Source organism: Lagopus muta, chromosome 15 (genome assembly GCF_023343835.1).
Source record: "Lagopus muta isolate bLagMut1 chromosome 15, bLagMut1 primary, whole genome shotgun sequence".
In the NCBI taxonomy this organism is placed as follows: Eukaryota; Metazoa; Chordata; class Aves; order Galliformes; family Phasianidae; genus Lagopus; species Lagopus muta.
Window position 1 is genome coordinate 2,161,661 of NC_064447.1, and position 13,514 is coordinate 2,175,174.

Sequence of the window (13,514 nt, forward strand, 5' to 3'; positions counted from 1 at the left end):
CTCTCCATCCATCCCTCCGCCCTTTCCTCCCTTCATCCCTCCACCCTTTCATCCCTCCATCCCTCCACCATCCATCGACCCCTCCATCCCTAAATCCATACCCATCCATCCCTCCATCTATCCATCCATCCGTCTCTTCCTCCACCCCTCCATCCATCCCCGCATCCCTCCCTCCCTCCTCCCACCCCCACCCCTCCCTCCGGTGCCTCCCACCCTCCCGTCCCTCCCCGCTGTACGGGGGCTCTCAGCTCCCCGGCTCCTTCCCCCTTCACCTGGTCGCTGCCGTTCGGTGCCGCGGGGACCGGGACCGGTGCGGGGACCTCGGCGCTGCGTTGTCGCTCTCGGCGGCGGTGTCTCTTTAACGGGCGGCTGTACGGACGCGGGAGGCTGCGTGTGCGCGCGTGTGCGCGCGTGTGCGTGTGCGAGCCTCTCGCGGCTGCCCTGCACCGAGCCGGATCCGGCCCTCTCCCCTCCCCACCGCTGTTGTTTTTTTTTTGTTGTTGGCTTTTTTTGTGTGTGTGTGGTTTTTTTTTGTCGGCTTGAGGCCGAGCGGCAGCGAGCACCCATCTTCCTCCTCTTCTCTCTTCCTTCTCCTCCTCCTCGAGGTTTCCTCGCGCAGGAAAGGAGCGGCTGTCCGCGCACGGCATGGCATGAGCTGGGAGAGCTGGAGGTAAGGGATCGCTTGTTTATTGTTTGCGGGGGTTGTTTTGTTTTTCTCTTTTATTCTTATTATTGTTGATGATGATGATGGTGATGGTGATTTGCTCTCGGGAAACCATTGCGACACAAAGCCCGCACATCGCCGTACGGCCCCGGCGGGCGGGGAGGGGGCTGGGGCCGCAGCCCCCGGTGCAGCATCCCGCTGCACCGTTATATAACGGCGGCGGAGTGAGCCCCGTGCTCCCGGCCGGGGGGAAGGAGAGGGAGAAGGTAACGGAGGGGCCCCTCTCCGTTCCACTCGCCTCCCTTCCCCCCTCCATCCCCCCCCAAACGGGGGCCCAGAAGGCAGGGAGTGGGCTGGCACCGGCTGTCCTGTAGGGAGGCTTTGGGATGAGTGCGGTTGTCAGCATGGAGAGAGAGGTAGGGTGGGGGGTTGTTGCCTTGTTGCCTGCTTTCTGATCCCCCTCCCCCCGCCCCCCAAGTTCCTGAAGCACCCCCTCAGGCTGCTCACCCTCCATGGTTCTGTAGGGTAAAAGAGAATGGCACCTCTGGAGCTGTATCCCCTGGCACCCTAAAGCCTATTAGCCTTGGACCCCTGCATCCTAGCACTCTAGCACCCTTGGACTCCATTATCCTGCTACCCTGATACCTTAAATTCCCAGCACCCCATCATTCCAGCATCCCATCACCCTGATATCCCAACCACCCAGGACCATGGCACTTCAACACTGTGGGATCCCAGCAACTTGGAAATCTAAAATCCCAGCACCCCATTACCCTGGTGCCCCGGCACCCTTGTGCCTCATCATCCTGGCACCCCTACATCCGAGCACCATTAAACCATGGGACTCCAGTGCCCTGATCCTGCAGCATGCCATCATCCCAACACCCTACCATACAAACACACCAACAGTACGAGACTCCTGGCACCTTAAAACCTCATAACACTGTCACTCTGTCATCCTGTCATCCCAACGCACTGGCACCCCAGCACAGTGGGATCCTAACAGGCTGGTCCACTAAAATCCCTACACTCCATCCCCCTTTCACACTCTGGTATCCAAGCAGTGTGGCATCCCAACATCTTGGCATCTCAGCACCCCAATAGCCTGACATAATGGTACACCAGCATCCTGGTACCCTATCACCCTGAAACCCCAGCACCTTGTCACCCCCCACTTGGGCATCCTGCTCTCCAGAACCTCTTCACTCTGTCACCTTGACTCCCCAACACTCTGACACCTCAGCAACCTGGCATCCCAATGCCTCAACAACACCCCAGCAACACGGTGGGATTTTCCTCTGTTCTGGGCTGCTACAAGCCATGGGGTCTGGGAACAACACATTGCCATCACCGTCACTCCTGGAGGCCAATGGGACACAGAGAGGCAGGGTTAGACCCTAGGGATGAGGCACACAGGGGTGATCCCTACAGCAGGATCCCAGCTCTGCGTGGGGCACCCCACAGTGGCTATGGAAGCCCCACAGAGGGAGCGAGGCTGCTTGTGCTGGGCCAGGCTGAGCCAGATGGTGGGGGAACTGAGGCACAAGGTTGGTGAGCTGTAACCAGAGCCCCCATGGCCTCAGTGATGTGGGGGGGTCTGAGATTACTATCAGGATTCATTTGGTTCCACTGTGCCCCACTGGCAGGATGTGATGGTGTCCCAATGGCAGACTGGAATGCTTCCATGGTAGGGGAGCTCTGACAGGTGTTCTGGGCCAAGGGCAGGAGGCTTTGGGGCACTCTGTGAGTGCGGAGCAAGAGATGCACAGTGCTGGCATTTCCCCCTCCTCTGGAAGCTCAGTGCTGATTTCACTCCAGCTACCAGGAAGAGGGAGGGAGGTGGCTTTGGAGTGGGGAGGACTCGCTTCAGCATCCATTTTTAATGAGATAGATATCTATTTTTCCCCGAGCTGGCTTCCCCCACATCGATCCCTGCTCCATCCTCCAGGCCTGTTTTCCTCTCTGTTGCAGTGAGGATGTGGTGGCTGAGCTTTCCCAGTACTGGGAACCTCCTGGCTCCCCAAATCCCATTTCTGGGGGTGCTGGGGTCCTTGTTCAAGCTGGGGCTGGGGATGGCATGTGGGAAGGCAAATGGGATAATAGGGTCCTCTGTTCCCTCCAGAGGAGCCGCCTCCATGTTGCACACCCCATGGGAACATGGCATGACAGAAGGGAGGCCAGGGCTCTTGGGAACCCATTGCTTTTGGGGCTAGTAGCTGTGCTCATGCTGTGCAGGCAGCAGAATGGAATGCGCAGGCAAGCACAGATCCTTTGGCAGCTTCTTATCCATTCCAAGTCCCTGCCCACCCATCATGGGACTGCACACATTCTTCAGGTGCTCTGGGGATGGGAGAGCATTCAGGGAAAGGGCAGGAAAGCAGAAAAATCTTCCTGGGGTTTCTCTCTGCTGGAGCTTTGTCCAGCTCCTGGACAAGCTGGTGGTTGTGGGGCTGCCTCCTGGCCCCATCACACAGCATCAACACTGATGGTTGGTGGGGAAATTGAGGCAGGTGGGTGAGAGGACATGGAGCACCGGGGCTGCGCTGCCTCCCCTCCTTGCAACAGGGCTGTGACCGTGGTCAGAGGCCAGAATCTAACAACTTTCTGAGTTTATGTCAGCACTGAGCAACTCCAGCACCCTGCAGCAGAAGTCCTGTGGCTCAGCACTGCCTCCCTGCCCTGATGTCCCACTAGTTCCCTCAGCACTATTCAGTCACGCTCTATGTTCTCTCAGGTCCCGCAGTCCTGTGTCTGTGGCAGGGCTCAGGCTGGGCTGTTAGCCTGGGGAGAGGCTGATATTGGTGCTGGATTGGTGCTGGTCCCTTCCATCATGGGCACCTGTGGCCAAGACCTTCTCAGGGCCTCAGATCTGTGGTGCAGAGAGCTTCAGGATGTCACACTGGCCTGGCAAAAAGGCTTTACTGTTTGTGTGGTCATTGCCACGTCCAGAATGATGAAGAGGTCTGAAGGCCCTGGAAGAGGCACTTGTCCCAGCAGTACCAAGGAAGCGCACTGATGTCCCAGGAACAGCCACAGGTTGGCTCATCTCTCCTCTATGAGACCCTTAATCAGCACTCAGGGCCTTTCCTTTATGTCTGGGCACTCTGTTCCTGGGACAAAAAGGGGCAAGGAGCAGAGCTACAGCATGCCCAGCTCCATCAAATGAGCACACTCTGGCTGTTACGCAACAGGAGCTGCTCTCCCAACACAACACCTTGGTTAACGGGGAGCAGGGAGAAACTTAGCTGAGGCACATGGAAGCTTGAGCATCCTCCCTTCAGCAATGAGGCCTAGTATTCCTGAAGGAGGCTGGAGGAGGTGAGCCCAGGTCAGCCACAGCTGCCACCTGACTCTGTCCACATCTGTGCACATGTGCATAGAGGTTTGTTGACAACCATCACTGGATGTGGAGTCTGAGGCTCCTTGTGGAACATGGAGCTGCCTGGGATAGGAAGGATGTCAATGCCTAATGTATTTGGGAGATTTGGCCTCAGCAGCAGCGCGCCACAAAGTTACATACTCCAGGCCATGCTCAGGTCTCCAAATTAACCAGACAAATCCCCACTCCTGGGGAAAATCATTGTGTGGAACAGCTATGGCCAGAACCAGTGCTGCTCCTTGCCCTCCTGGAGGCTTAGGATGGGCTGGCATAGAGTGGGGCTAGCATCACCTCCCACGCGGGCTGGGATCACGCCGAAGTGATAAACCCTGGGAAGAACGTGGGAAAAGTGTGTAGCAGCCAGAGGGGACCCTACTGCCTGCTGCAGAGAACTTTGGCCTTTGAGTGTTTTCCTAGGGCCCCCTGAACCTTTTTATCTACTGCAAGGTGGGATGAGCTCATTGGCATCATTGGGAGAGGAACAGGAGAGCTGCGCTAATCTCTCTAGTTTCTCAAGGACCTCTCAGGATAATCCTAGGAAGGAGTTTCCCAGCTCCCATCGTACAAGCAGGTCTCTGGGCCAAGCAACAGAGAGCAGAACATGGTCTTTTCCTCACCATGAATTCCTGGTTCATGCTGCAGCGTTCGTCCTGCAACACACAGTGCTGAGCTTGGAGCTGTGCTCTGAGCCTCTCTCCCAGCTGACGTGTGAGTCCTGAGCTCCAGAGCTCTGATCCACATGTGCACACACACATGTGCATGTACAGGCAGCCTCTCTGCACCTAAACACACTAGCTGCCCCTCCATCTCTAGGGGAGCAAGGGGCTCTTTGGGGGATTCAGTGCCTCCTCTACATTGCCAAGGTGATCCAAGCACACTGAGAGGACAGCCATACATATGCCTGAATACACACTGCACGGACAGTGGGCTGAACTGATGCAGTCAAAGAGACAACTTGCACACTGCTGAACACTGCTGGGAAAGGCAATCTTTATAGAAGGATATCTTTATTATTACCATGTGCTTTGGTCTACAGGTTCTTCTGCCACCAAAGCAAGAGCCAGCATGGCATTGCTGTTGGTTCAGCTTGTTGTGCACATTTGGTGGTTTTGGGCAGCTGTTACCCTTGATACCACTGGACAAAAGCTTTTGCTGTGTGTTCTGCCACAGCACTGTGTCTCGGGTGTGTTTTCTCTGCCTGTAGAGCAACTTGATTTGCTGCATTAGTAAAAATAGATGGGCTAATGAATTCAGCTGATGCAACCCTGCGTGAGTGTGTGTGTGCATGCGCTTATCTCTGTTTGTGTGTGTATATGTGCATGTATATGTGTGTCTCAGTACCAAGGCTCATGCAAGGTGCATCCACCAGCCCCTAGGGCTCTGATGTGTGTGTGTGTGTGCGTGTCCAAGCATATCTGTTTGTGTGTGTGTGTGCAGGAAGCCGTGAGCGATGGCTGCTTGCTGCCGAGCAACTCTCTGTCACCGAAGCAGTAGCTCTACAAAAATAATTTTGCATCAGCCTTGGATTCTGTCAGTGCAATAAAAGGGCTGCAGGGAGGCTAGCAGGGCAGCAGGAGCCCTTCACAGGGGCCTGGTGGGGCAGCAGGAGGGGCTTCACAGGGAGTGGTGAGGAAGCAGGGGGGGATAGCAAAGGGGAGATAGCGGGGGGGGGCAGCAGGGGGGATAACGAGGGATAGCAAAGGCAATAGGGGTCTGTCGGGCCGTTTTGAGGGGTGTTTCTGCAGGACGCTGCTGCCCCGAGGCCCGCGGGGCAGGCCGCTGTCCGCGGTACTGAACAGGGGCCGGTGTCGCTGTCCGCGGTGCTGAACGGGGAGGTCGGTGTCGCTGTCCGCGGTGCTGAACGGGGAGGTCGGTGTCGCTATCCGTGGTGCTGAACGGGGAGGCGAGCTGTGTGGCTGTGCGCGGTGCTGGCCGCTGCCAGGACCTCTGTCCGCAGTGCTGAACGGGACTCGGACCTCGACCCCGTCGATCTCCACGGACCACCGAGCCCTGCCAGCCCTGAGTCTCCGGTGTGCCCTGAGCTGCCCCGATGGCCCAGAGCTCACAGTGGCCATAAAATCTGGATGCAGCTGGACTGCAGTCTGACCTAGTGTGTATCTCTGCCACAGCCTGGGCTCTCTAAGTGAGCCCGTATGTACACAAGAGTGGCACTAGCAGATGACTGTCCACCCCAGCTGTTTCTTGAGGTTCTCATCCCTCATCACTAACACGTGGAGACAGTAAATTCGCCAATGGTTTGGACAAGTGTTCTCTTCCTGGGTACTTTTGTCTTATCCTTCCCAGCTTCATCATCTGCGTAATGTTTGTAGTGACACACTCTTAGACCCCCTTCTTTCTTCTCTCTTCCTGCGTCAATTCCACCCCCCACAACTGCATCATCACTCATTGTGGATGAGAAAGCCCTCATGAATGGAGTGATTTCTCTGCAATAACATTTCCTGTGAAATGCGCACCCTGGAATGAATTTGTGAGACTAAAAGACCTTGCCCTTTGCTTTTGTCAGGTTTCCTTCCTCTGTGGATTGAGATTTGGTACAGCTGGCAGACACCTCCCTCCCTGAGGCCTGTGAGAGCAGAGGGGGCTTACACGAGGGTCTCTGAAGCTGAGTCCTTCTTGTGAAGTCCCAAAGTAAGAATGGCTATACCAAGCACTTAGTACTTCTTCTGAGAGAGGCTGGAGGGCCAAATCTCTGCTCTTTCTCTGCTTTGGAGTAAAAGTAAAAAGCAAATATGTGCAGATATCTGCAGAACTGTGGGTACATCAGAAGGGACAAAGGTGTCAAAAGTGGGGATTGAGAGTGCAGGACTCTGTACTGACTTTCCCAAGGCTGTCCAAGTGCATTAGCGGAAGGACCTCGGGAAGGGCATGGTGTGCTCCGTGTGTCTCAGTGCACAGAAGCTCTGAAGGATGGACTTGCACTCTGTACTTGTACTTTGTACTTGCACTCTGTACAGTGGAGCAATGTGGCCTCCCCTCTGGGCCTGAGGAGCCTGTAGGGCTGCTGCTGGGGGCTTTTCAGTAGCAGTGAGGGGCGACTCCAGAGGCAATGGAGAAGTGATTATTAAGCCAACAAGCATCCCCAGCCTGTTCTCCCTGCCACCATCTCCAAGATGCTCTCTTACCCAGGCAAGGTCCTGATGCTTTCAGGCTGACAGAATCCCTGGTTGTCCATTCTCCAGAGAGATGCAGCCATGTACAGTAAGCCTAGATGGACACAGCCACAACCCTGCCTGCCCAGCTTCCTGCTATCCATGCCTGAAACCTGCCTTTGTCCAGAAGGCCTCCATCCCTGTTGTATTTCTACTTGAAGTGACTTCCCAGCTCATTCGTGGCTTGGAATACCTGTGAGACGGACAAGTAGCTTCAGTGCCTGGGGCAGGGGGAGCTATCTCATCTTCCCAAGGCAGAACTGTGAAAACCACCAAGCCCTGCCTTGAGGATGAGCCTCACTCTCAGCTGGTTGTAAATGCTGCCAACACCTCCCTCTGGCTGAATTACAGTCTGATCATCGTCAGCATCTGTCTCCTCCCATGGCTGTCCCCTGTGGAAGCCCCCCACCCCTGGTTTACCTTCTGATGTCTGGAGACCATGGGCTGCCCCACTCCCACCACCTGACCTCTCCCCAAAGGCAGCCAGCATGGTGAATTGCTCTCTGTGGGCTCTGTGCCGGAGTGACAGCCTTTCTGTGCTGTGCAGTAATTATCTGTTTTGATTTGTGTTGTAGCGCTGTGTTAGACACCCTGGTGCACGTTCTGTTTGCTTCCCTAATTGCTGCCAACCTCAGAGCTGCCGGTTTTAAGTTTCTTCCTTTTCCCCCTCCTCTTCCCCTGCTTTCAAGCAAATTTAGTCAAGCATCTGAGGCCCGAACCCTCTGTAGGGCAGTGTAAGTGAAGGCAGCAGAAGCTGCATCCAAGTGGGAAGTGGCGCCAGGCTGTCTGCTCAGGGCCAGATCCATTCCCGGAGGATGGGCTCTGGTGGTGCCAATGCCACTGTGCTGGGCTGCTGTGGAGAGGTGAGAGGTTTCACCACTGGCTGCTTCCCATCTGCAGGGTGAATGGGCAGAAAACTAGCTCTTAAAGAGTGGGGTAAAGTCTGGGAGAAAGCTGGTGGCGAGTCCTAGGTCTCTCAATTCAGGGGGCTGCTCCCCCACACAGCAGGGCATGGGGATGATGGGAGGGTTGGAGTAATGGGCTGGGGGCAGCAGGGAGATCTCCAGCTGTGTCCTGGTGTTGTAGGGGCTGCTGGAGTACAGCATAGAGTCTGGCTTAGGCCAGCACTGTCTCCAGGGTGGAACAGCCCCAAAGCCCGTGTACCTGGGCCACCAGCAACACATGTGGCTCACCAGCCAGCGTGCTACTCTCTTGGTGCCCTCAGTCACTTTCCTGGGGGCAGAAAGTAGGGACATAGCCACAGCCACATCTTGTTTCCTTTCTGCCAGGCTCCCCTCCTCCAGGTCTCAGCCATCCAAAGTATTTTCTCACTTCATTCTCAGCTTTTATTCTGCTTCCAAGGGGGAGCTGGTGACTGTGTTCTCAGGTCCCATTAGCAAGCACAAACTAATGTGCCACTCAGGCATGGCTGTCACTGAGCAGTCCCCATCCCTCAGGACCTGGGAGTGACAGCTCTGTCTCATCCCCATGGGCTCCATTTCTGCAGGCTCTAGCTCCTCCTATGCCCCTGGATGTTTTGGAAGCCCAGGCTCCTACGGCTCCATCTCAAGCTGGGCTCCAAAGGAGATGGGAACCTAGTCCTTTGCAGGGCTTGGTTCGGGTGAGCACTGTGTGCTGGGGCACAGGGTGTTGGCAGAATGGGTATGACACTGGTAGGGCTCTGTGCCAGTCACTGGCTGGTGGGGGGGGGGGCAAGCCCCCATCAATTATTCACCTCTGTATTTATAGAGGGAAATGTAATTAATAATGCATGGTGGGGTGTGGCAGGGCTGTTTGAAAGCCTGTCTGGCTGCATCTGAAATATTTATTGGCTTGCTTTGATGTGGTGCCTCTGCAAGCTATGGCACCCGATCGGCACGGACTCACTGGACAGCATGGCACGTGTGGTCTCTGTCACCCAAGCCGTGCATCCCAGTGAGCCCAGTGCTGGCTGACATCTGCTTACTACCCCTATGTTGCAGAGAGACCCGTGGAAGATGTCGAACCCGAGAAACGGCGACACCAAGCCCCCATGTTTGCCTCGCAATGGACTGGTGAAGATCCCCACACAGCCCAACGGCCTCGGCTCTGCCAGCATCACCAAAGGCACCCCTGCCGTGAAAAACCGCCTGTGCCAGCCTTCCTCCGTGCCTGCCATCCTCAGCCCAGCCTTAGCTCCCCGCAGCGACCTGCCCATCCCCAGCCTGGCCTCACCGCTGTCCCTGGCCGCTCTGGCTGGCGTCTCGTCCCCTCCCGGCACCTCCTTGGTGGCACTGAACTCGAGCGAGGCCATTCCAGGCTCTGAGCATCCCTCTCCAGAACGGCTGCCCGGTTCACCCTCAGAGAGGCAGCTGGTGGTGGATGAGAAGATCCTCAACCGCCTCTTCTGGTACTTTTCGGCTTGTGAGAAGTGCGTGTTGGCACAGGTGTGCAAGGCGTGGCGGCGAGTGCTCTACCAACCCAAATTTTGGGTGGGTCTGACACCTGTCCTCCACACCAAAGAGCTCTACAATGTCCTGCCTGGTGGCGAGAAAGAGTTTGTCAGCCTGCAGGGCTTTGCTGTGCGGGGTTTTGACGGTTTCTGCCTCGTGGGCGTCTCCGACCTGGACATTTGTGAGTTCATTGACAACTACCCCTTGTCCAAGAAGGGGGTCAAGTCTATGAGCCTTAAAAGGTCAACCATCACGGATGCAGGGCTGGAGGTAGGTGGTCTCAGCACCAGTGAGGTGGCCAGGGACTGGGGTTGGGTTAGATGCCGGAAAGGTGGCACCATGGGTTGCTCTCAAGAGATGTCCCCATGAGTGCCCCTAATGCTGTCTCCAGAGTCTGTTTGCACCCAAGGTGAAGGCAAGGTTTGGGGGACAATACTTGATTCCCTGCCACGTGGCAATGCTGCCAGGCTTTGGCACAGCGTGTCCAGATGTGTCAATCCACAAGCACTACAGCACCTGGAAACAAGCATGCTGCAGTCTGCATGAGCGAGAGCTTTCTCCTTCCCCAGCAAGGGCATGGCCCAGTCATCAGCAGGCAGACAACACCAGCACCCTACTTGTCCCTCTGCCTGTGACCTGGGATCCAGGAGGGAGCAAGGCTGCTCTCCCAAGCTTTTGGGGAAGGATGTTCATCCCCATCACCCATGGGAACACCTACAGCCTTTACCTATCCCTTCCAGGAAGGAGCAGCTGTGTGAAGCTGTGGCTGGGCAGTGGGAAGAAGCAAAGAGCAATGGGATATAACGCATGATGAGCGATGAGGGAATGGCTTGGAGCTGAATCAGGGGAGGGTCATGGTGGGACTTAGGAAAATGTTCTTCACCAGAGGGTGCTGGGCATGCAACGTGCTCCCCAAGGCAGTGGGGAGCTGCCAGAGTTCAAGAAGTGTTAGGATAGTGCTCTCAAACATAGGGTTTGGGTGGCCATGTGTGGAGTCAGCAGTTGGACTCGGTGACCTTTGTGGGTCCCTTCCAATTCGGGATGTTCAGTGATTCTAGGATTCTGTGATTCTATGGTTCTCTGATTCTGTGCTGCCCCTGGCCAGGTGATGCTGGAGCAGATGCAGGGTGTGGTGCGGCTGGAGCTGTCAGGCTGCAACGACTTCACAGAAGCCGGGCTGTGGTCGAGCCTCAACGCCCGCATCACAGCGCTGAGCGTCAGCGACTGCATCAACGTGGCTGATGATGCCATCGCAGCCATCTCACAGCTCCTGCCCAACCTTGCCGAGCTCAACCTGCAAGCTTACCATGTGACGGACACGGCTCTCGCCTACTTCACCGCCAAGCAGGGTTACACCACGCATACCCTGCGCCTCAATTCCTGCTGGGAGATCACCAACCACGGCGTGGTCAACATGGTGCACAGCTTGCCCAACCTGAGTGTCCTCAGCCTCTCGGGCTGCTCCAAGGTGACAGATGATGGCGTGGAGCTGGTGGCTGAGAACCTGCGCAAGCTACGCAGCCTTGACCTGTCCTGGTGCCCTCGCATCACTGACATGGCCCTGGAGTACATCGCCTGTGACCTGCACAAGCTGGAGGAGCTGGTGCTCGACAGGTACGGGAGGGTGCCAAGGGTGATGGTGCAGCAGGGTGGCCGTGGGCTGGGGACAATTCATCTGCTTGTCCCATGTCTCCACAGGTGTGTGCGGATCACTGACACTGGTCTCAGCTACCTGTCCACCATGTCATCCCTGAGGAGCCTTTACCTGCGCTGGTGCTGCCAGGTAGGGGAGAACTAGGGCTGTGCTGCCCACACTGGGAGCCCATGATTGTGTCCACACTGCTGGTGGCATCGGGCTGGAATGGGAGGGGAAATCAGGATGCTGCCATGGGTTTGCAGCAGAGCCCTGGGAAGACAGGTGATGTGGGGCTGAAAGTATGGGGAGAGATGCAAGACATCTGTAGGCTCAGCAGGGCTCAGCTCCATCATTCTGTTCCATCCCCCATTCCATCACTCTGCCCCACCGTCGTGTCCCACCATCATGTCCCACCACCATGTTCCACCTCCACATAGAATCATAGAATCACTCAGGTTGGAAAAGACCTTGAAGATCATCAAGTCCAACCATGACCTAACCATATTCCCTAACTAACAACCCTCTGCTAAATCATGTCCCATCAATCACCTGCCCAGCTGCAAGGTCATCGAGTAGCACCCACCTGATGGGGACCAGCCCATCACCCTATTGCATTCCCCCATTCCGTTACTCTAACCCAACATATTGCTCCACCACCCTACTCCATCACTCAGTCCCACCACTCTGCTCCACTCAGCCATGGGATCCATGGGTGCTGTACCCCATTTTTGGCACCTCTGCCTGTCTTCATCCTGGTCCCACTCCTGTTTCTTTTACAGGTGCAGGACTTTGGCCTGAAGCACCTCCTGGGCATGGGCAGCCTACGCCTCCTGTCTCTTGCTGGTGAGACCTGTGCATGAGGTGACGTGGGGCTGGGGGTGTCTGGGAATGGGGACAAGGACGGTCCCTGGGAATGGAAATGAGGGCCCCCATGATGGCAGGGTTCCCGCAGCCCAGGGAACCTCAAGTCCTGCGGCTCCCACATGGGGGTACAGGGAAGGGGATGGGGACAAGGATGGGAACACCATGGTGACAATGACATTGTCCACCTGCAGGCTGCCCCTTGTTGACCACCACGGGCCTCTCAGGGCTGGTACAGCTGCAGGAGCTGGAGGAGCTGGAGCTCACCAACTGCCCCGGAGCCACTCCAGAGCTCTTCAAGTACTTCTCCCAGCACCTGCCCTGCTGCATGGTCATCGAGTAGCGTCCACGTGATGGGGACCAGCCCCCCTAAACCCAGCTGCAACGGCACCCAACCCATTTCTTCCCGTCAGCAGGATTAGGGGGGGTGCAAAAGACGCTGCCCATTCAACTGACCCACATGTAAAGCCCCCGCCTCGACGACCTGGATGCCAGCACCCCCCCCCCCACACTTGCCACCGAGGGGCCCAGGCACGGCAAGAGGAGATCCCTGCTTTTTGGCACCCATGGGTGCTGCACGGATGGGAGCCTGGGACCCCCTGCACAGAGCCATGGGCACCCCCGGATGGGAGAAACAAGCCAACCCCCCCCGTGCTGTGCGTCCCCCCTCGCCCATCCATAGGATGCTTTCCTCCACCCTCGCATGCTCGCTTGCTTCAGTCTCGTGGCACAGCAGGGGGGACAGTGACAAGTGGCACCCGCCACCCTGCTGCCACCCAGCCCCTCCGCACAGCTCTCCTAGTTGGGCCGTGGTCTCCCTCCCCCCCTCAAACATCACTGTGCCCCATTTCCACTGGGGACAGTGGGGCAACATCCCCTTGATGCTAGGGGCTGTCATCCCTTTACTGCCTGGGGAACATGGAGGGATGTGGGGCCACCGCTGCTGTGGCCACCCTATGTCCAGAGGTAATTCATCTGTCTGGGATGGGTCCCACTGTCCCCATGGGGCTGGGGGTCCGGCCCTGTGCCCCGCTGCGGCTCGCAGGTGGCACGGGGACAGCGGGGTCACCGAGCGAAGGCAGGGGGACGTCACCTCGAGATGCAACGCCGCTTCTTCCAGACCTAAAGCCATCGCCCGGGTGCCATCAAACCGCCCCAACTGCAGGGCCCAGCCAGCACCTCGGGGTGCCCCACGTGTTGGGAGCTGGGGGCTGAGCCGGCACGGGGTATGGGCACGGACACGGGCACGAACACGGACACGCTTTCGGGTTGTTTTGCCTTTGTAACGGCCGGGAAGGAACTGCTGCACCACCCGCCGCCTCCGCTGGCTCCTTTTGTCCAAAACGCCCATTTCTGGTCCCAAAACAGCCTG

At 57.0% G+C, this 13,514-nt stretch overlaps 1 protein-coding gene across 1 annotated transcript; it reads left to right on the forward strand.

Moving 5' to 3' along the window:
* Positions 1 to 220: 220 nt before the first annotated feature.
* On the forward strand, positions 221 to 13,455 carry FBXL16 (F-box and leucine rich repeat protein 16). The gene is made up of 6 exons (XM_048962043.1): positions 221 to 670; positions 9,196 to 9,915; positions 10,751 to 11,259; positions 11,344 to 11,428; positions 12,061 to 12,124; positions 12,337 to 13,455. Exons 2-6 carry the CDS (start codon positions 9,211 to 9,213, stop codon positions 12,483 to 12,485), a joined length of 1,512 nt encoding a protein of 503 aa, XP_048818000.1. The 5' UTR covers positions 221 to 670; positions 9,196 to 9,210; the 3' UTR covers positions 12,486 to 13,455.
* The last annotated feature ends 59 nt before the right edge of the window (positions 13,456 to 13,514 follow it).